Source organism: Mirounga angustirostris, unplaced genomic scaffold (genome assembly GCF_029215605.1).
Source record: "Mirounga angustirostris isolate CCGP_5_RB_7025 unplaced genomic scaffold, mMirAng1.0.hap1 SCAF_15, whole genome shotgun sequence".
Lineage (NCBI taxonomy): Eukaryota > Metazoa > Chordata > Mammalia > Carnivora > Phocidae > Mirounga > Mirounga angustirostris.
This window is the reverse complement of record NW_026991723.1, coordinates 12,987,178-13,011,131: the sequence shown is the minus strand read 5'-3', so window position 1 is coordinate 13,011,131 and position 23,954 is coordinate 12,987,178. Positions and strand designations below refer to the sequence as shown.

At 43.3% G+C, this 23,954-nt stretch overlaps 1 protein-coding gene across 1 annotated transcript in view; it reads left to right on the top strand.

The window, feature by feature from the left end:
* The window catches only part of LOC123849551 (transient receptor potential cation channel subfamily M member 3), an 82,882-nt gene that overhangs the window by 21,539 nt on the left and 37,389 nt on the right, over nucleotides 1–23,954 (top strand). The window contains exon 7 of the mRNA XM_045882240.3: nucleotides 5,590–5,764. Within this exon, the coding sequence (XP_045738196.2) occupies nucleotides 5,590–5,764 (175 nt within the window). The remainder of the gene's footprint in view (nucleotides 1–5,589; nucleotides 5,765–23,954) is intronic.

The following is a 23,954-nucleotide window of genomic DNA, read 5'->3' as shown; positions in this document are numbered from 1 at the left end:
TTTAGCTGAGTTGAGCTAAGTTGAATTTGAGTAAGTGTCCCTTACTTCACCTTTACAGGGCAGACGTGGAAAAGCCAAATACCTCCCTCCTACCATGGTAACTCTTACTGAAAAACCTCTGGGCTAATAACCTCCCCTCCACTTCTACTTGTGAGCTGTTGAAAACCAACCATTAGTCAATAGATGTCCTTTATCATTCTCAGTCAAGTTTTACTATATACATCATCGCTGCTGACCTTTAGGTCAGCAAATCAGTATTTGTTATTATTATTAGTGTGTATGTGCATATATAACTCTACTGAAATGAATCTTAAATAATCAGGACTCTTCCTACAAAAGCACTGACAAACACATGCCAAGAGGAGAATTTGAATCCAAAAGGAAGGGGTTGTGAGACCTTGAGCAATTTATTTGACCTCTTTAAGACTTAGTTTACTCATTTAAAGTAATTATAATAAATGCAAGGTTGTATCTTGCAAGGTTGTTGTGATGATTAGAAATAACATGCTAAATAGCTAATAGTAGGCTCATAGTAGGTAGTTAATAAATGGCATCTGTTATATTTATGTATTTATGTTCGAACAGTTTTATGTTTGTTAAAGTATAATAAAAAAGGGGTGGGGGGATTGGTGAGCTCGGTTAGTCTGCTCTATTCTTAACCCTTTTGTACAAGAGCTTGAGATTTATAACACCAGTATTGCTAAGGGAAATATCACCAAGCCCATTCTAGAGAGGAAAATTTGAATTCAACAAGCCTGAATTATTTACCCAAAACCGAATCCCAGTTCAATTGGGATTTTTGACTAGATAAAAAAATGTGTATCTTACTCTGTTGAACAGCCTGTTAAATAATCTTCTCTGTGTTTTAGTAATGAATTTGAGATTGTGGTGAAGATTTGGATGTCTAAAAGCAGAGACTTTCAACTTAGAGTCTTTGGGAGAGATTTAGGAGAAAGGATTCGTGGACCCTCCACCCAATTTATATATAAAAAATACATGAGTGTATGAATTTCCTGGACAGTTAGGACAAGCTTCCATGAGATTCCCAAATGCATTTTCAAATGAAAATACAATGAAAGTGAAGAATTATAACAGTTGCAAAATTAGGCTAAGTTTTCTCAACCTGGACCCTACTGATATTTCAGATTAGATAATTCTTTGTTGTGGGGGGCATCCTATTCATCATAGGATATTTAACAGCATCACTGACTTCTACCCACTAATGCCAGTAGGGTGGATGCACATACACACACACGCACACACACACTCACGACAACAAAAACATCTCCAGACATTTCCATAGGTCCCCTGAGGACGCAATTGCTCTCTGTTGGGAACCACCACAGTAGACAATTACATAATCTGATGGCTTGTTTTTTCTAATTGATTGGTTGCCTTGTTTTGCTTCAATAAATAAGATCTGAAGTCTCAAGCCAGCCAAATATATTACTTGAAAAAGGTTGGGTGGCATTGAAATACTTGAAATATCTAAAGTCAAACTAAAACAGCAAGCTTATTGTAAAATCCCCGTCTATCATTTTAATAATGGCATAATTATCCCCAGTTTTGACTTGAATGAAACCTTACTATGGAGTGAGCAAGAGAGATGTACTGCATTTTCTCTACCTTCCAACTTATGAATGACTTCACTTATCAGTCAAGAATCAGTAGAAAATGAGTGTATTTGGTGGCTTTGTTCTCTTTCATGGAACTTTTAAGATACTTAGTTCAATAATTGAGTCACTGATCCAGAAGGTAGGTAAAATATGCCTATAGAATTTATCAGTGAGCCAGATGGACTGCCAGGCAGGAAACTTAACAAAATATGCCCAGATGTGATTATTCTGAAAGCCCCACAACATTAGAGAGTCCCTATTCGGTACTAAACAGCTAAGTAACTCACTGTGCCCTGTGGTAAGGGATAGACAGACAGCTGCTAAGATACCTGGACACAATGCTGATCCACTAGGATTCCAAATGATCGTTAAATCCAGGATCAGTTACTGGAATCCTGACCCCTTTCCTCCATATTTCACTTCTCAACGCAATTCCTAGTACTCAATGCAATGCCTAGTACTAAGCTCACTTATATAATGCAGAATAAAAACAACAATAATAATAGCTATCATTTACTCTGTGCCAAACAGCATGTCAGACATGTCATCATCACTACAACCCCATGAAATGGCTTTTAGTATCTTCGTTTGGCAATTGAATAAACTGAAACTGGGCAAAGAACAAAGGCAGGATTCCAGCTTGTATGGGTCTGACTTCACAAGCTGACCACCCAATGCTAAAAATAACAATACATTAACATTTGCAGAGCTCTACCCACATTGCTTCACGTATTACCGCATTTAATCCTTACAAAATTAACATGCATTGTTATTGTCTTTATTATCCGCATTTTGAAAATGAAGAAGAAGAAAAAAAAAAAAACAAGATTAAGTAACTTGCGCATGACCACCTAAGCTATTTTTACTGGCAGAGTCAAGATAAAAACTCTGGTGGTCTAACACCTGTACAGGACACAACCAATGGGTATTTACAAGAGTGAGACAGAATCAGCTCTCTCCATATTGAACCAACTGGATGACTTAGCTATAAAAACAGAGGTCCCCAGCCCTAGTTTTTACTAATAATGTTCTGTTTCTGCACTCTAGGAGATTTTAGTATTTGTGTGGAAGACTTTTTTGAAATCTATGAAGTTGAGTGGGAAGAATCTTTCTTTTTTTTTTAAGATTTTATTTATTTGACAGAGAGAGAGACAGTGAGAGAGGGAACACAAGCAGGGGGAGTGGGAGAGGGAGAGGCAGGCTTTCCACGGAGCAGAGAGCCCGATGTGGGACTCGATCCCAGGACCCTGGGACCATGACCTGAGCTGAAGGCAGTTGCTTAACGACTGAGCCACCCAGGCGCCCAAAAGAACTAGATATTCTTTAAAGAAATGTTTGAAGATTTAAAAAAAGAGGTATTTTGAAAATGACAGAACCCAGTACAAAAAAATAGAGCTTCACACATATATCAACCTGCTGATTTTGCTTATTAAGAAAAAGATGTAACTCTACAGCCACATAGCTTAAAAAATACTGCTGGATTTTTTTTTTTTTTTAAGGATTTTATCTATTTATTTATCTGACAGAGAGAGACACAGCGAGAGAGGGAACACAAGCAGGGGGAGTGGGAGAGGGAGAAGCAGGCTTCCCGCTGAGCAGGGAGCCCCATGCGGGGCTCGATCCCAGGACGCTGGGATCATGACCTGAGCCGAAGGCAGACACTTAACGACTGAGCCACCCAGGCGCCCCGGGAAGAATCTTTCTTGTCTTTGGTTGTTTTGGCCCTTTGGGTGGATAGCAGACTCAATCTGAATGAAAACAGCCCTGAGAAACTAAATTATAGCAGTTGCTGTGTGTACTGGCTGAGTTTGCTTGGGTCAGACTGGCTCCTAAATTTCATGAGTACATACCTTCCTCTTCCCACCCACCTTTTAATCAATCCAAATGCACAGCATGAAGGACCCATTAGTGTTTTTTCATTGATAAAACTTTCTGTAAATAGGGCGCCTGGGTGGCTCAGATGGTTAAGCGTCTGCCTTCGGCTCAGGTCATGATCCCAGGGTCCTGGGATCGAGTTCCGCATCGGGCTCTCTGCTCCTTAGGAGCCTGCTTCTCCCTCTGCCTCTCTCTCTCTCTGTCTCTCATGAATAAATAAATAAAATCTTTAAAAAAAAAAAAAAACAACTTTCTGTAAATAAAGGATGAAAGAATTTTACAAAATAGAGGATGATCAACAGGCCTATGTTTCCTGTAAAACTGTTTCAACACAGCTGGCTTACTCACTTTTAAGAGAGTTCTGAGGCCGCTATGCTGTGAAAGGAATAACCAGCTAAGTAGCATATATTTTTAAGAACAGTGAACAAATATGAATGAACGTCAAGTTTTGAGAGATTCCTCTTGAGTCTCAAGGTCAGACGATACTTGCCAGCTGGGTTTCGAAGTTGCCTTGACGATTGATTAATTGACCTAAAATATAGTGAGCCCCCCAGTGTCCTCAGACAAACAAGAAGGCTCTGGTGTTTTAATTCTAATAACAGGCACCGTGGAATATATTCTTTTAAAATTAAATTCTAAAGCAAATTTAAAGCCTTTATCATCATTGATAAAATTATCATTAGTGTTTCTTCGTGAACGGGTATCCCTTCAGGAAGTTTGATATCCAAGAGAAGGTCGTCTTTTGTATTAGATGGTTTGATATGAGGGATAGAAGCCAGTCTCCAACTAGCTTAAGCACAGGAGGGATATATTGACTTCTAGAAGGGCAAAATGAAACCGCCCTTAAGGGCTGTTGCAATCAGGCCCTCAACCACTGTCAGGACATACTCTCTCTCTGGAATACCTGCTTCATTCACTCATCAGTTTCACTAGTGGAAGCCTCAGCCTCAGACACTCTGAATTCATATCATTACGGAAAAAGAAAGGGAGCTTCTCTCTCCCAGCTTCAGTTGAAAAAAAAATCCAAAGAAAGGATTCTGATTGGCCCGTCTTATGTCACATGCCTACCTCCTATCACTGTTGCCAGAGGGTGAGGTACCATGATTAACCTAGCCTGGAAAAGACACCTATCTTTGTGGCCAAAATGGGTGGGAACTGCTTCTAAAAGAAGGAGGCAATGGGTTCTGGCCAGGCAAAATAATAGTTATTACATCCCCATCTATTTTTGGTGATAAAAGGAAAGTAATTTGGCATATGAGAAACAGATCCCAGATAATATGTATCATGAAAACAAGCAAAAAAGAAAGGAATCAAGAGGAACGTTATGCTCAAATGCAGTCAAGAGAATTTTATAAACATGTCAAGATGAAAATCCAACATTTCAACAGCAGACACAGAAATGGGCCATTAGACAACCTGATTATACTGCCCACAAAAACACCATCCATAACTGATAGGATATGCTACAAGAGAATTAAATACAGAAAGAATGGTTCTCTGAGGGACTGGTTTGTGGTAGAACACCAGACGATGAGGTGGCGCCACAAGAATAAGAAGGTATATGATGGATATTTGGGTTGTCCTAGCTTTGTTCGCAAATGATTATTTTCTTGAGCGTTCCAACTCTTCATTAGCCCTTCCAACTTAGGGAATTTACAGCATTGCAATAATTCTTGAAATAGTTCAATTATCCCAATTTCAATTTTGCTAAGAAGAAAGAGACCCAAGGAGGACATTTGCCCTTCCCAGGAACAGAGACAAAGTTAGTACTGGATTCGTAGCGAGACCCGAGCTTCATGTGACTCCCATGCCTATTCTTGACTAGGTGGCACAGACAACAATGAAAAATGAGGGGGTTCCATACTATGTGTGCTTTCTTAAAAATGATTTTTGAGTTACTGATTAAGTTCTGTGGAAATTGCTTCAACAGACCAAGTGTTCTCTTTCTTACTTGGACCCAGCTGTCTATCTGTATATCCCTTAGCAGTAATATTAAAACTGATCCTCCTTCAAAGGTCTCCATCAATGTTGGTGTCATAGGAACATTCAGTCATATGGATTTTCTTTTGTTTCTCCCTCTGCTTCCCCACCCTTCCAGATGATAGACATGATGTACTTTGTCATCATTATGCTGGTGGTACTGATGAGCTTTGGGGTCGCCAGGCAAGCCATTCTCTTTCCCAATGAAGAGCCATCATGGAAATTGGCCAAGAACATCTTCTACATGCCCTATTGGATGATTTATGGGGAAGTGTTTGCAGACCAGATAGACCGTAAGCAAGTTTATGATTCTCATACACCAAAGTCAGGTATTGAACTTCAATTGGGTCATGTCTTTTCCGAGTTCATTTGTTTGTTCTCAATAAATGGCTCAAGATAGAGGACCGATTCCTAGCTTGCTATCTTGGAAGAAAAAAAACAATTACAGAAGGCGAATATACAATTTTCATAAAGTAGTCCTCAGGTGTTTCTGCAGGTATGTCCTTTCTGTGACACAAATCGATATCTGACGTCCCAAATTTGATCAAGAACCATATAAAAAGATCTAAATTATTTGGGGATTCTAAATCCTAGGGCCATGTGTTGAATATTTCAATATTATTAAAATATTATGTCATTACTCCCCACCCTACCCTAGCCCCCAGCCTGTAAAAACTAAATTCCTTGGGTTTGACTTCAGAACAAATAAACAATTCTCTATTTTGCCGTCAGAATTCAAGAGGGCAAACATCTGCATGGTGTTTTCCTTGCAATGGAAACTATTCTTCAGCTCCTTTTCCCACTGTCTTAAATTATGTGCTATTGAGACTCAAAAGAAACTAGTATTCATTGCCTGGAAGTATGGAAAATGCCTTAGGTTATAAACTGAGTTACTTGCTGTAAACACCAGAAAAAAAAAAATAGTATCTATATCATGAAATGATTCAGTGTGAGGAGCGAGCACCAGCAGGCCCCCCAGTGTTTCATGCCCTAATAGATGCCAATTCTCTATAATAAACACCCTCTTATACAGAGTTTGGAGGTAGTTGTATCCATGGAGTCTATTCCAGCATTTTATTTGGACCAAATGTCAGGGCGCGCCAGGCTTTGGGAAATTATTTGGGAAGAAAGCATCAGGAAAGAAGTACCTTCCAGTATGGAAGAGCTAAATCCCTAAAGCAACTATTTCTCATTTTCCCCGAGGAGTTTAGCTCTAGAAATAACATCCCTCCAACATTGTCGAATTAACATTTTTGAAACATTTTTTGCTGACAAGCCAGCCATCTGAGCCCTGGACTGTGGTCACGGATCGGGGTTACATAACCAGGGAGTATAGTTTGTGAAGCACAGCAGCAGAGACCAGTCAGGACCCACCTCCTCCCCAGCCAACCCCAGGTAGGACTGACACCAAGGAAATAAGGAGCAAGCACCACAGAGCATGAGCCCTCTGGACCTGTGAGGAGTATGTGTATACTGGCAACAGGACACATTAATATGTCATTTTCCCTCCTGTGATGGATTCTGAACAACTACCTTTCTTAAAATGAGTCATCTGAGGCAAGAAGGCTTTTTGGAACACCTAATTGGAACAAATACTCATTTCAGGAGACTTGGCCAACCTCACTGAGGAAGAATTTTAACTCCATCTCCTGGTTGTAAGATCTTTGGTTGGCAATGTGCAGCCTTCACCGAGACAGCTTTCCAGGGCCTGGGGAAAACCCTTTGGGGATCGTTCTTTCAAATGGTCCCTAAAGGCAAAACAAACTTAAAAGCCCATCTACGATCATTCTCCTCAGAGATTAAATGTATTATTTCCCCCCAAGAAATTGCTTTCCATGTACATTATTTTGCCTTTTTTAGTTTTCCTTTCTTCCCCAAAATGAGATTAAGCCCCCATGGGTGTTTGACAGTGCAACATTTTGGGAGGGGATAACGCAGGAAGTGTAGGTGTGTTTTATAAATGGGATTCTGTCTGTCCCTCTACAAGTGGCCATTTATTGATGTTGTACTATGAGCCCAACCTAGTGCAACAGACACCACCATCTGGCTGAATAAGAGGATTTATTATTGTTATTTTAAAAGAAGGGCTGATTGTAGTTTAGAACTGGAACCCCACCTCCACCCCCAGAGATGGAAGAGAGGTGTTTTGTGTGAGTAAAGTATGAAAATAGATACCCCTTATTGTTCATTAGATCTGTGGTGCTCTATGTGTGTGAGAATAAATTTCTACCCCAAATCTCAATATAGAACTGACCCAGCCTTGGATGGATGCAACCTTCGTGACACCCTTCCCCCACTTACCTTCCTTCTTGACTTTCCGAAATTGGCTGCAATGGTAGCCACTGTTCTAAGCTAAATCAGCCAGTTTGCTGTTTAGAGTGCTAAAGAGCATTTGTCCTTTCTCAAATGGGTATAGGAGGCTGCCCCCAAATCTGTCATTACATTTGGCCAAGGTCATTGAACATCCATCCCTATCTTGGAAATAATTTGATTTCATGTTATGGCACTGGACAAGCCCAAGGGCCATTAGGTGACTGCCCCACCTAGCCACACAGAATTGCCTGGGAGACCCAAGAACCGAGCTGTTTGAGAAAGGTACAAATCATTGACGCGGCCCTATGGTGTCTTGCCTCCTTTCTGTGCGGTGTCCGGGCTGGTTTGTGAAGCATGTGTTCAGGCTGATGGGATCTCATATCCACCTGGACCCTCGGCCCTGCCCAGGGTCTGCCAGTCCCATCCTGTGGATGTGGCCCTGTGGGGGCCTCTTCGGTGCTGCTCATTCACACACACCTTCTCAGAGCGACTCATTTCTAATGTGATGCACGTGCTCCATATCGAACTCTTTCTGTTTTGAACTGCAAAACTGCTGAACCCATTTCATGTTTGGGGAAATAATCTTTCTTGGGATGAATGTACATGGATGGGTAACAGGGCCCAAGGGGTGGGTTCATAACATCTGTCTTCCACCTCAGACGGGAGGACAGCTATAATGCCCTCGCTTCCGGGAGGCAGTGTTAACTGAACGACAGATTTTTTATATACACTCCCCATTTTTTTTCTTGTAGTTTGTCCTAAACCCAGAGACTTTCAATAAGGCCAAAAAAGCTGGAATGAGACTTCTGAGGTTACTTTCCAAATGTGCTTAAAGACTGAAAGCCAAAGAAATAAGAAAGAATGGAGTCACTGTAAAATCACAAAATAGTTTAGGGGGTTTTCACCTCTAAACTAGGTTAGATTAACACAAATGATAGTCTGGCATGAGTCTCGAGGCTAAAAGATTTGCTTTGTGTCAGGAGCAGATGTGAGTGCAAGATCGTGATTGGCAGCAGCGTATGATGAAACTGGGAAGGGACAGTCATGGTCTGCTCTGCCGGGATGTTTTGCCTAGCACCCTGATGAGCTAATGAGAAATGACCTTGCCGTTGTCGTTGGATTGATGTTTAAGTTATATATAACAGCAGCCCTCTACAGCCTAATCTATGGGTTACTGTTCAGTGACTTGGGCCCCAGCTTGCTAAATGCATTGCTACCAAATGATGACATCCTTTTAAGTGTCTCATTAAGGTGACCCATGTTGCATGGCATCTGAGAGATGGTCAGGATCCCACTGGAGCCTGAGTGAGGAAAAAACCATTTAGAGAAAAGGAGCAACAGAATAAATTTCCAGCACACTCATGCCAAGGCCAGAGCAAAGCTAAAATTAGAGGGCCTCTCTCCAGTTGAGAAATGTGGTTCCATGGTGGATGAGGTACCTAGATATACACCTTTGTTGGCCGAGAAGATGGGGTGTCTCTAGCTTCCTTGAGCCTCTGAATGAATGAGACTTCCCTTTATTCACAGGGCATCCTTGTGTTTCCTGCCATACACGCAGATTACCCAGGCTGTACCGGGACAGGGGAAAAATGAATCACGCTCTTGAATGCATTAAATCAGGGTCTAAATTTAGTCCTTCTTTCTGCTGCTCTGAGTATTTTTACAAGTTTGGGTACTAATATGAAAGCAGAATGTCCAAAACTTACTTTCTACCATAACCACTTAATATTATTTGGTTGTTCCCCCTTGGCCCAAATTAACTATCCAATCTGCTTAATGCATGGGTCAATTTTTTTTTTCTCTTACTACCTATAGGGCTTTCCATCTGAAATTAATATGTAATTTGGAGTGAGAGGGCTTACTTTTGTTGCAGTTTGGTTTGGTGTTGTTCTATTTTATTTCTTTATTTAGTACAAAAGTTTTGCTATTTAAAAAACAAACAAACAAAAACCTTGCTCTTTCATACCCTTAAGGTGTCTGTGATGTTGACTGGATCGGAAGCATTGTTTTTGTCAGGAAACAAGGAGCCTGTATGTACATGTAAAGCTAAAACATTGCCTCGTATTATTTTTCTGTCTCAAATTATTTGTTCCTCACTTCACGTGTGGAAGTTAAGATAGCTCAAGGCCGGTCTCTAAAATGTGCCTGCGTATGGCAAAGCTTAGAACAGCACGAACAGAGAAGCTGGCTATTGTTACGTCTTTCGATCCTTAGACTCCTGGAAACTCGGGGCTCTGCAGCTGTTTGGTATTCAGGACTGACCTTCTCTAATGGATTCCGAGCACACTAATGCCTAACAGCCATAGCGTGGGGAGTGTTGCCTGACCAAAAAAAGTATTTTGGAAGAGAAAAACTTGAGCCAGGGCCAACTTTTGGGAAATGGAGAATTGTTTTTGCTGGGTTTTGTTTTCGCAGATTGCTAAGGAAGCAAGCCAGCAGAAGGCACCACCCCCTTTTTTCCGTCCCTGGAAGTCAGCTTACATTCTAGAGAATACCCACCCAACTTGTTTGCTAATGCAAACTGAGACTTAGTGAGTTTACAAACAGCAGAGCTATCTGCAGACAAGCCTTTGTGATGATTCAATACGCTATAGTGATCAACATTTGTTTCACTGTCACAATATTCATTTAGCCTTTGCTCATAGGTTGGGCTCCATTTTTAATCCATTCAGTCTTCATTCAGCAGATATTTATTTTGATCCTACTATGAGACAGGCATGAGGTAAAGAGATGCACATGTCAGAGATATTGTCTTTGAGGAAGTTTACAGTCCAATAGAGGCAAACTGACATTGACAATAGGTATGTGGAGATGGAGCCCCCAAAGAAAAGTAATCGGTTCTTAGGGGCACAACAGATGAAGTCTCGCAAAGAATGGGAAGGTTGAACTGAGACCTGAAATATGAGCAGATATTTGCTGGGCAGATGGGAGCAGGGGGTGTAAAGGAGAAGAATGGCATTCCAAACTGAGACTCAGCATGGACAGTTCCAGGCACAGCAGGTAGTTTAATATGGCTGACTGTAGGGTGAGAGGCAGGAAGCAGGAAGCAGGGACAGATGGGTCTGAAGAGAGAGGAGTATAGACCTTGGAAGACTTATGCTCCATGTTCAGGGTAGTACCATGATCTGACATGTTTTAGTCAGAGCTCTCAAACAAAAATACAAAGATTGGAGGTGAGAGCGCACTAGCTAATGCAGTAGCAGTTGGGATGGAGAAGATAGGCAGCCTGAGACTTTAAGAAGATTAAATCAGAAGGACCAGGGCAGAAGTCAGATGGTGCACAGGGTGGTAATGGGGAAGTGGATAAGGATTTGAGATGGAGAAGTTGAAGGTCACTCTAAGGTTTCTGGCTCAGTTGAAAGAATGATGTCATTTAGTGAGATAGAGAACCTAGGAAGAAGAACTGTGAGGAGAGGTGGATTTATTCAGTTGGGGTCGGATGAAGTTTGAGGTTCCCATGGGAATTCCAGGAAAACCATGAAGGAGGCTATTTTATGCGTGGATCTCTGGAGCTAAGTAGAAAGACCTGGCCTGGAGATACAGATCTGGGGATCAAAAATATACTTCCAGCCACACAAGTGGGTGAGCTTGCCAGGGAGCACAAGTAGAGAGAGAAGGCCAGAGCAGAACAGTAGAATGGAGGAATCAACAGTATCAAAAGCAAGAAAGAACTACAATTAGCTGAATATTTAGAAAAAGTTCATTCAGCTAGACCTTTAGGAAGTCAGCGGTCATGTTGGCCAGAGAATTTTCATTTCAGGAGTGAATGCAAAAACAAACTACAGTGATTTAAGAGTAAATGAGCAGCTGATGAATCACAGATCTGTACCTTTGAAACAAATAATACATTATATATTTTTAAAAAAGAAGAAGATAGTAGGAAGGGGAAAATGAAGGGGGGGAATCGGAGGGGGAGATGAACCATGAGAGACTATGGACTCTGAGAAACAAACTGAGGGTTCTAGAGGGGCGGGGGGTGGGAGGATGGGTTAGCCTGGTGATGGGTGTTAAAGAGGGCATGTACTGAATGGAGCACTGGGTGTTATAAGCAAACAATGAATCATGGAACACTACATCAAAAACTAATGATGTAATGTATGGTGATTAACATAACATAATAAAATAAAATTTTTTAAAAAAGAGTAAATGAGCAGCAAGGCAAAGCATTTACTAGGGAAGAGAGAGAGAGAGGTGTTGTGTCCATGTGATGGTGGCAAGGGCAGGAGGAGGATCAATGAAACGGGGCTTTAAGAGAAAGAGTAATGTTTTGTAATCACCACTCAGGGAAGTCACTAAGTACGCATCAAAGGATTGCTTAGCGGCCACCTATTTGCATAGTTGGGTTTCCTGTTTTCTCAGTCAAGACTCAGCAGCCCAGATCAAGAACAAATAGTTGGATTAATCCAAGATTGAGGCGTTGCTGTGCCGGTATGGCAGAAAGAAAGGAGAGTAGGTCTTTTGAAGATGCTTACAGGGGTTTAAAGTTACGCATTAGGAGGTCTGAGAAGGAAGGAGAAGAAAATTAAGGTATAATATTGGTAAGTGCCTAGGAGGAAGAAGGAACAATCAAAGGATGAGAGTCCTGGCCTGAGCACCAAATGCTTTGAGAACTAAGGATCCCGAGAGGTGTGATGACAAGATGTTGTGGTCAGAGAATGATAAATTGATATTCGGAGTGCAGAGGTAGAACAACTTAGGAGAATGATAAGGTCCAGAATGATAAGGTCCAGAATCCAGGAATGCTGGATTCCAGGATATGCTGGAATTGAGGTCAAGCGTCTTGAAGCTAGGTTCTTCTGTGTTTGTCGCTGCAGCTATCGAAGTGTCTGTAGTGACAGGAGAGAGAGCGGACAGAAAGACTTTGATCAGAATTACCTGAAACTCAAAGGAGAAAGGGCTTCTTGTACAAGAGTGAAAAGCAAGAGGTCGGAAGAGGCAAAGTATCAGTGACAATGCAGACATTACTTATGGGAACCGCAATGGTGGATGTACAAGAATGTGCAGTTTTCATTTGAGAAGGTTACAGGGAAGGGGTGTCTTTCTGCAAAGTGGGATTTAGTTAAGGCAAGAGAATGGGGACTGGGCTTGTAGAAGTCTGAGAAAGTAGAGGAGTGTGTGTTTCGATGACAAGGGTGTTCCAGAAGGCTCCGGGGAAAGGGAGGGAAGGGAGAAATGGGAAAATTCAGTGGGCAGAGAGCCCAACATGACATGAGGACAGGAGCATAGGGGAGGATAGTTGACCAGAGGAACTTGCACTGTAGGAATCGAGGATGGTAGGTAAGAGAAGTAGGATGGGAATAACTATGTAGAGTTTTGAGGCAGCTGAAGACTAGAGCCCTAGTAGTATAAGGGCCCAAATTAGCCTAATGGCAGCTTGGCCTCATAGGCAGTCTAGAGCAACTTTTGCTCAGGTTTCCAAGATTGTGTTGAAGACAAATTGTTCGGATACTCTCAATGGATGAAAGTGGAAACTTCATGTAGTGACGCAGAACAACCAGATTCTAAAGAGGAACCACCCCAGATGGCTTGGAGAATTCTCCTGTCTTGGGGGAGGCCCTCCTTTTGAAATTAGCAGTCGCCTGTGATACGAGGGAAGCATCATCATTCGTTACCTTTCACAAGAATGAGCTCTTATTTTCACCCTGGAGTATTCCATTTTTCTTGCCTATAATTAAATGTAGTGCTTGGCCCGTCCTGGCCATTTTCAGCCTCTGTTGTAACAGAGTTGTAACTCTGTTAAAACAGAGTGCCTTTGGTACATGGTAGGTTTGCATGACTCCAAAGCCCATGCTTTTTCTACTCTACCACAAATACTCCAAGCAGTCCTACATAACCCCGTGGAAAATAAAGCATCAGCAGATGGGATATATTTAAAATTTTTGAAACTTTCTCAAAAAAGCTCTAAACCATTTCCTAAAAAGTTTACTTGGGAGAGAAAAGTTAGCTTCCCATCTAGCTGTTGAGACTATTTTGTCACCTATGGGGAGCTGACTTATCACTGGGGACAAGAGATATAAAAAGTATGTATCCCTCCTCATAGAAGCAGATCAGTAGGGTTTTCTTTAAACCTCTGGTGGAATTTGTCCTCTTTAGCACATGCAAAAATAGAAGGGGATTCTGTAAGATACAGAGAAAAAACTAGTCTCTGGCAATGCTGAATAGTAAGCCAACAGTGAAGGACAGAAAGAGTTCATGTTTTGTGCCAGCAGAAAAGTAGCAGAAAGGTTTACTAAGAGCATGTTTAAGATGAAAATAGTCATTAAAAACCAGTAATAGTCTGGGGCACCTGGCTGGTTCAGTGGGAAGAGCATACAACTCTTGATCCTGGGGTTGTGAGTTCAAGCCCCATGTTGGGTGTAGAGATTACTTAAAAATAAAATATTTTTTAAAAAATTAAAAAATTAAAAAAATAAAAACGAACAAAAAACCAATAATAGTCTGTCCTCTAGCCAGATGCAATTGACTACAGGTAGGAAAAGGTAATCACTGTAGATTGAATACTGGAGACACCTGCGTGGTGTATAACTCAACACAAGGCGATGCTGAACGTTGTCTAGAATAGCATTAAAAGCAAAAAAAGGGAGGCTATTTTTACCTGATCTGGAGCTGTGGCAAATCTGTACCTGGACACTGAGGATGGTGCTGGTCACTGTCTCTCAAGAAAGACATACATGCATTGAGCCAGAGAAGAGCAGCCAGACTTATCGAGGGAGTGAATGAAAAGCTGTAATTTGAGGACAGATCAGGAAGATGAGGACTCTTTGCTCCGAAAGATGAAAGCAACTATGTCTGGAGTCTGTGAACTCCCCAAATGAATCTCTCTACAGAGAAAGTGCATATGACATGGGTCCCCAAATCCCAGTGTACACAAGCCAAGGATCCATTGAAGTATGAAAGTTGTACACTTGGGTCAAATAAAAGAAATGCCATTCTACAGAGTGGGTAGAGAACTTCAGGGATTTATTTCCCCTTGGAGATGTTACAGGAGAAATAATACAGTCTTAAAGTGAATTTTGAACATTTTATCTTTTTAATCATAACAAGGGAGACCCTGAACAAAAAGTGGCTTTTTTGTTTGTTTCCCCCTCCAAAATTTCTTTTGAAGAAAAAGGAAAAGGATGAGGGAAAAGAGGAAGAAGATTCTGCTATATACTGGAGGGCCCATATCATAGAAATGGCATGGATGATTCAAAATGGCATATAATCCCAAATCACATGTAAGCATTTGTGGAGAAGACATGCAGTCTGGCAAGTAGCAAATACTGTTAGTCCCCTTACCCAGATCCCCCCGCTTCCCCTTTACCAAAGTTCTGTTCGTATCGTCTGGTTTCTGTGTGCTTTGATGCTAAGGGCTCTTAGCTATGAACTTCACCCTTGAGCTGCAGGTGCCTCTTCACCACCCAAAGAGCCTAAAGTGCCTGAGAGTTTTTGTACCTCCAGGGCCTCCATACTCTCATGCTGCCTGCTGGGGAAGAAAGGATGACAGGGCATAAAAGCCCAGTTCCCTTGACTCTTGGCTTTAGTGGAAAAGCTACTATCTTTAGGACTACATAGTCGCTTCTTGAATGTGAAGTGCAATTCGTACTCCAAAGATCCCAGAAGGATCAGGCTAAGGCTTGGACTTCATCTGAAATTGCACCTTGGTTTTTTTTTTTTCTTTTTTTCCCCACTACTTATTGTGTTTCCTCCCCTTTCTTCTGTCTGGTTTCTCTTTTGGAGCACGGCCTTAACAAATCACTTTCGCGTGAATCCTTTGCAGAGGGTCGCTCCTGGAAGAACTCCACCTAAGAAAGGCACACAGGCCATGTGTATTGGAGGCTTCAGGACCCTGCCTTGCAGGGCAGAGCAGGAGACCATGGGCACCCAGATTATATACAAAGCAGACAGTCGATCTGGTCATCTGTTGTAACAAGGCAACAAGATTATCTCTCTCATTACAGATGACAGAGACTGATTTCCACCTTGTCCTTCTTTAACACTTGAAGTTGATGCTGTAACTCAAGGAATTATGTTCCCAGGAGTCCATTAAGGAGGTCATTCTTGAAGCAGGAAAGTTTATTTCAGTCTTAGAATCTTTTCCACCATATTTCTCAGATCCCTGCTCTGCACCTGCTCCTCCACCAGGCAGGCTCTGCCAGGAAACAGGAGATGTATAGACACTGTCTTAGTCTTTCAGGAGGTTGTAATCTGAGCCAAAGGGTCAGCAGACTTTTTCTATAAAAGGTCAGGTGGTACTGAGAGCCGTACAGTCTACATTGTAACTCCACAACGCAACAATAAATAAACTAATGGGTGTGGCTATGCTCCAATAAAACTTTATTTACCAAAACAGGAGGCAAGCCAGATTTGGCCTGTGGGCAATAGTTTGCTAACTCTTCATTGAAACCATCCAGTTCTGCGATGGCTTTGGCTTCCTTCCCCCTTACTTCCGTGGATGAACTTGTGAAACCAGAGCTCCAGGATGGAATCAATTTCCTATTTGACGTTTTATCCAAATACAGAAGGTGACACTGCTTTGTGCCTTTATTTCTTCCAGGAGAAATGTTACCTTTCCAAATCAAGTACAACAGACCAAAGGGGATGAGGTCTGTGGTTGTTGAGTTAGTGTACAAGGAAACCACACTGTTTTAGGAGTGGGTATGGCTCCCAGACCACAGATGCAGATGCTGCCAGAAAATCAGCTTTATTTTTTATTATAACTCCACTGATTTCTGTTTTGAACATGCATCCCCATAAGCCGGAGGAAAATCACAACCTGAGGCTCAACCCTCATTACCTTCCCAGAGGCGGGTTAAGGTGGGAGTGGGGACAGGACGTAGTGGAATTAGCACATAGTTAGCTGCTAAAATGTCCATCGTCCCAGTCAGTTTGACCCTTCAGGTCTAGTGGATTTATGATGTCTCCCCGCTGTCCCAAATCCTAGACACTGTATCCCTCTGGGATCCCGCTGTCCACAACAGAATGGCCAGGAAAACCATGCAGCCTGAGCCCACAATGCACATGCAAGTTGGCATTCCCTCTCAAACCCCCTCACCTGTGTGCACAGACAAACATTTCTCCCTCCTCTCCTCCAGTCCTGCTTCTGCCAAGACATTTTTACCTGTTCCCCAAATCCTCCTTTCTGTTGCCCCTTCTACAAATGCTTGAAGGTCCTGAGCTTGTACATTTGGACCATAAAAGCAGCCAGAGACTCAAAGGCTATTTCTGGATTCTGACCTACAGCCCCTCCTTCCCTGATACAGAGCCAATACCTGCTTGAAAGACAAGAGGGAAAAAATGAGTATTTCAAAAGGCTATTCCGCCACACTGATTTAGCTGTCTTGTAAGTAAAACAGGATGCTCAAAATAAAAATAAACTCACTGGCTCCAGACATGCAGGGCATAAGCTCCATGTTTCAAAGGGTGGGTTGTATATAAAGGAATCGTGATCTGGTATCATAATAAATCATCTCATAGTATTGCTATGGGGATTTCTTGGTAGTGGGTCTGGCAAATTCCTCCAGAATAGCCTTGTTCAGTAGAGTCTTCTGCAGTGATGGGACTGGTCTAGATCGGCGCTGTCCACTACCTAGTTGCTAGTCACGTGTTGTTAGCGAGCCCTTGAAATGTGGCTAGTACGAAGACAGTGAATATTAAATTTTATTTAATTTTAATTAATTTAAATAGCTGCATGCTGTTAGTGGCTACCACACTGGACAGCTCAGTTCTAGAATACAAAAACCCTTTAAAATGCCAGCCCCATGAGAAAAGAGACCACCTCTGCCTCACTCCCTGCTGTAGCCTCAGCATCTCAGATTGTATCTGTCCCATAGTAGATGCTCAGAAAATCGTACACGAATTAAACCCCGTGAAGCAAGGAATAGAAAAAGATAAGGTTGTTATCTGCTTTACCCCAAAAATTGTTTTGAGTTAAGTTAAATACAGTGATAGTGGATTCATGCATCACACACACACACACACACACACAAGGAAAAGTGAAATTAGCTGAATTTATGTTCAAGAAAAGAATTATAGCCAGCCTCAAGGAATATTTACTGAACAAGTTCTTATTCTAGTCTGTGTATAGGAATTATTGCTGGACAGCTGTAAGGAAGGGAAGAAAGGAAGGAAGGAAAAGGGAAAGGGAGGGATAAAGGGAAAGAGGAGGAATGGAAGAAGGCAGGCCGGCCGGCCCTTGTTCGCTGAGGGCAGCTGGGGAAGGAAGAGAGGGCTGGGCGGCCCCGCAGTGGGGCTGGATGAGCCCCGTGCAGACAGCCCTGGCAGCTTGGAGCTGTGCTGTGTGGAAGGGGGTTGCCATGCCTCCTGGAACTGCAGTCCTTCCCAAAGGCACAGTGTTCTGACCAAATGCAGTGAGGCAGATGGCTGCTTTCTACTCAAAGCAGAGCAGAGTACACCCCTTCTGATAACATGGCCAGATTTTAGTTGATCCGTATTAACAGCCACCAAAAAATAGACTGATCTCCATGCAGGTTAACTATTAGCAGATAGGCTCACATGTTCATTGTTTTTTCCCAGATGTGACAGAGTCCAAATAAACCTGCAGCCTCGATATGTAGGGGGAGAATAAGGTGCTCAAGATCTAGTACAAGATACTGTCCAGTGGAGCGAATAGCTTCCTCTGGCTAGATTTCAGGCCATGTGTGCCAAGTGATGTTTGACTGAACTGCTTGGCTTTTAGCCAAGTTTGTGGTATCTGGAATCTCAGGCCTGAGGTTCAAGCTGAGGACATGCTCTGCAGGAGACCCCAATAACTGCAGGTCAGATACAGAATTTTGAGTCCTTGTCTTCGTGACACACTCAATTGGAGTAGATGACACCCACTGAGGAGTTAAGAATAGAGGGGAGCAATTTCTTGACCCGGGTTGTGGTTACATGGGTTTTCATTTTATACCAGACATATATGTTTTATGGACTCTTCTGTATAGAAATCTCACGATGTAAGATAAAAGAATAAAACAGGCAACCTGCAGTCACATCTTCCAGATTCTAGTTTGAATGAGCTCATTCACACAGTGACGTTTACTGAGACTTTCTGTGTGCCAGGCACTGTGCTAGGAGCTGGGGGTTAAAAAGAGATACACTTCGTTGCCTCAGCTTTGAAAAAAGTGTACTGGGGAAGACGGACAAGTAAACACATCATTGCAAATCACCATGATACGTATTTCCATAGAATGGATGTTTAAGCTTAAAGAAAAGAACACATTTGAGGGTGAGCAGGGGGAGACATGGCAAAGCAAAGCAAAGCCAGAGAGGACAAAGTATGGTCAGAGAAGTTCTCCTGGGGGTAGCAGATAAGCTGGATCATGACGAGTTTTCCAGACAGGAGAGGGGAGGGCATTTAGACAGAGGGACTGTCAGGTATAAAGCTAGAAAGAGGTAACAAGGTGTGTTCAATACAGGCATACTGAGATAGCTGAGAGACTCCCTCCCTGGACCAGCCACTGGGGCGAGTACCCCCTGCATGGTGCTCCCAGGCCTCCTTGACCTAACCTGGGCCAACACGTGACATTATATCGTTTTTGTCTGGTTTGCTTTGTATAGCCCCCACTGGACAATATGCATTTTTGGAGAGTTGGGTACCAGGATCTGTGTCCCATCTTTTTCACCAAGTTTGAGTAAATGAATGGAGAAGAGGTTAGAAAGGGGGATTGTAAAGGGCTTTGTTGGCCAGGCTCAGGAATTTGGGTCATTTTTTTGATGGGAAACTCACAGCTCACCTTGTGTGGAGCCCCTGTGTAAGTTAATTCTCCAGTTTATGGATTGTGTAGGCTGTGCTCACCAGGCGGGGAGACTGTGGCTGGGAAAAGACACAAGCAGGATGCTCATTTCAGGGAAACTAGAGGAGCCACGGGAAAGTCTTTTGTTTCCAAGTGTCTTCTAGAAGGGGAGTAGCAAGCTTCAACGAATCAGTAGGTTAAACCTACTGACTCTTCTCCCCTTAGTGTGAGGTATTTGAGTCTTTAATCTTAACCCCCGAAGTAGCTGAAATCAGCATCCGGGTAAGGAGAGTTAGAATGGGGGCAGGTAATAAAGCAGATGACTCAGGCCGGGCGAGGCCGACTTTGACGACTTTGAACAGCCAGAGGACCCCGCAGGCTCAGGCGACTGTGTGCCTGGAGGGCAGAGAAAGTGAGACAGGGCATGGGGGAGGTTCACAAAGAGAGGTGGTGGCAAAAACAGCTTTGCCTACACGGCAGTTTTGCCAAGGGCCCCGGCCGATGCCAGGCCTGCCTCCAGAAACTGTCTTTCACCCTGCCGGCAGTAAATCGCTGATGCCCGGCTTGAAGTTCGAAAATCCTCAGGCCCTCCCCATTTAGTCTGCAGGCACTGGGTTCCCCAGCTCCAGCTTGTCCAGTTCGGCCAGCGTGCCCCTCATCTGCGCCACCCCCCCCACCCTTCACTGCTAGAAGACTAACAGGTGCAGACGAGAGGAAAGAAGAGAGAGAAGAGGAATCAAGTGCATTCGGGTACCACCCTCTCAAACCTTTTCCTTTAGTTCCTCCTTTGCCTGTCTGCAGGTCTATCAGAAATCTATTTTCCAGGAAACTCAAAGGTCTTAAAGCCCCAGGACAGCCAAGAGAAGCTGGAATATTCCAAGTTTTCATGTGACCATGCAAATCTCCCACAGCGAAGGTCTACCCCACAGGTTCTCCACCAGGGGCAGTTTCACCCCGCCCCCTGCCCTCAGGGGACATTCGGCTGCCTAGAAGTATTTTCAGTTGTCACAACTTGGAGGGGCTAGCAGCATCTAATGATAGAGGCCAGGGATGCTACTACATATCTTGGGATGCACAGGATGGCCCTCCCAAGAAAGAATTAGCCAACCCAAAATGTCAGGAGTGCTGAGCTTGAGCAAACCTTGTCTATCAGAATCCAAAATTCAACTTCTTATTGCTTCTCAAAAAAAAAAAAAAAATGTCACAAGAGAGTTGCTCTCAACATCTGCAAAGTCCTCGAAAACAAATCCGAAAAGATCCCGAGTCCTCACAACCTGAAGCCAGGAACAAAGTGCACCGGCCCCCATGTGCCATCCCTTACAGAGTTTCACATCCCCCTCTGCTCTGCTCATTCTCTTCAGGCCAAAGACCAAGTTGGACATCACGGAGTGATGGCATCACAATGACCAACGTGACAAACCACCTTTGGCAAGCACCCGTAGGTCCCATCTCCTCCTCTTGGGCACCAGTTTTGGATAGAATAAAGCCAACTGCCATTGCAGTGAAGAATGAGAAGAACCCAGAGGCCTGACTGATCATTCAGAATTCACCAAAAATGTTGCTGATCTAGGCGAGGTCTAGCAAACTTCAACTCTTCCCTTCCCAAGTATATATCTGAGAAAAGTCAATGACTTTTTTTAAAAAAACAGGAAAGCACCATCCTGCACTAACAGAAAAAGTGGTTTGCGTGACCTCAGATGTCCTGTGACATTGTCCAGTTCAATCAGTCCAGATCATCATCTGGGACGAAGCGGGAAGGAGAACCACACTGCCCGTGATCGGACTCCATAGTGAGAGTTACTGACCAACTTGAGCACCACTGGACCCACTTCAAAACCATCTTTAAACATTTGCTGGAGCCAGTGACCCTCTCCTGAGTAGACCACGGAGTCCAACTTTACAAAATCACAGTCCTTGAAGCAAAGGAATGAAGTCTGCTGCGTGCCCTTTTTAATATTCTGAACAAGGGCTTCCGAAGCAAAATGTCACTGGGAACTGAGTAGTTGCAGTACGCTTCCAGGAAAGCCAGTTGCTGACAGGTACTTCAAAGTCATTTGTGCCACCTGAGGAACATAGTGTTCAGCTACCAAACTATATGTGGTGCATACGGTTCTATTATACAGCAAGTAATTGAATATACAGGGGAGGGACACCTCTCTCAAATAGGTCATGCACTAAAAGACTTGCTTCTTTTCAGTGGATCTAAGGCTCTACCCCTCTCAGGAGTCTGCATAAGATAACCAAGTATCGAAAATGTCACTGCTTTGTGAGAAATGTATGGTGGTTGTACTTACGTCGATTGTACCAAACGTAAGGACGCCCGAGTTCTTTATTAGCTGTCAAGTGCGTTACAAGGGCTGTCATGAGTTTCATGGGTTTCTTCTGGCATTTGTAAGGGAAGGGAAGTCAGTTAACATTTGTTGAGATCCCAGTACCGGGGTTGGCACAGGCCCAGGCACATGATCTCCGGGAGCAGCGTGCTGAATCCTGGTTTACCACAGATGCGCGTGAAGAGCCGAAATGAAATAACTTGCTGCTGGCACACGGCCAGGGAGACAGAGGTGGAACTGGAGCCCAGGCCTGTTGAACTCCTAAGTCTGTGTTCTTATTTCTCCATGAAAACAGAAGGCTGCATCCAGCTGATCCCACAGTCCTTCCTTTTCCCTGCATCTTACTGTGGGGACGAAGCGGGAAGGAGAACCACACTGCCCGTGATCGGACTCCATAGTGAGAGTTACTGACCAACTTGAGCACCACTGGACCCACTTCAAAACCATCTTTAAACATTTGCTGGAGCCAGTGACCCTCTCCTGAGTCCCAGTCCCGAGTTTATGTACTTACCAACAACCTATCGAGTGCCTTAGTTGGCACTGGAGAGAAAGTAGTAAGCAAGAGATCTCTTCTTTTGTGGGACTTATATCCTACTGGGGGCAAGAGGGAGATGGGCCATTAGTAAACAAATAAATAAGCTATTTGGGGGGTCATAATAAATCCCATAAAGAAAGTAAGTCCAAGTGATAGACAAGGGGGTCATTGGTGTGAGGAGTTGAGGGTGCAGTTTCACATAGGATGGTCAGGGAAAGGCCTTGAAGAGGTAAGATTGAGTTGAAACATGAATGATGACAATAGGTTTGGCAAGAACTGGGGAGGGAGTGTTCCAGTCGGAGGGAACAGCAAGGACGCATGCCATGTGGTTGGAATTACGTAGATGCATTCAGCGAGGATCAGAAAGAATACCAGTGTGATTGGAGTTTAAGGTCGAGAGCAGCTCAAGTCGGTGTAACATGTCATGGTGGAATTCCTGGGATCCAGCGTGTGACTTAATTCTAAATTGTGGACTGAATTTGAAAACAGGATCAGCAGCTCTGCCATAGTTTAGGGAACAGCATACCACCATATGCTGACAGGAGGGCAGGGAATCTTCCAGAAGTCAGTGGCTTCCAGAGTCAGGAGGGGAGCTCCCTCCAGTGTTGGATCCATCCTGGGGCCTCACTGAAGGTTTCCTATGGCCCTGGAATGGTGATGCCGCCTTGACCACTCTCAGAAGCCCCATCACGGATGAATTAGACACTCACATGAAAAATACATCATCCCTCCCAAGAGGAGATTTACCTGAGTCCTATGAGGATGTGAGGATAGCATTCATCATCAAAACTGTGAACATCCCAGTAATGTAAATAAGAAGAATGAAGCATTTGTAAATGAGACGTGGCTCACAGATGGCTCAGAATTTTACCAATTGGGAAGAGCCAGCTAAAAGGTGTTGACTCCCCAGGTACCAGCAGCATGTACTGGATATGACATTCTCAGGGGAAAAGCCTGACAGAAGAGTCTGCTTTGAGGAGTGATCATTAGTCCCATCACAGTTCACATTTATGGAGTGCCTGGTGTGTGCGGAGAACTCAGTTAAGAATGGTTTGAGTTCATGTGACAGGGACAGCCCAGGACAGAGACGGGAGCCAGACACTCTGAATCCCAGTTCTGTCAGCGCTGATAACTCTGTGACCTTGAACAAGTCTGCAGACCTCTCTGTTCATCAGGATTCTTAGCAAATTAAGGACAGTAAGGACGTCTGCTTTGGTGTGCCTCCCCCACAGGAACACGGTGAAGAAAAAGAGCAATCCTTCCCAAATGAATATAACAAGGCCCAGCAATACAGGATTTTATGCATATTAGTGTGTGTTTTGAAGCTAAAATCTGCATCAATGTCAGGGCGTGATGGGTTCAAAGAAAAACATTAATAAATAATAGCACTGGTGATGTGCAGATGTGCCAAATTAATGAAAGCGATGCCCAAAGGACTGAAGTTTGGGGAAGAATGAACCAAAACTTGCACTTTAAAAGGCACGATATCAAGGACTATTCAGAGATAGGATGATATTGGTAATACCAGGGGAAGGAAGAAGTGTACCAGGGGTACCTGTAGAGTTGAGTCTTATAAAGCCGAAGCTTG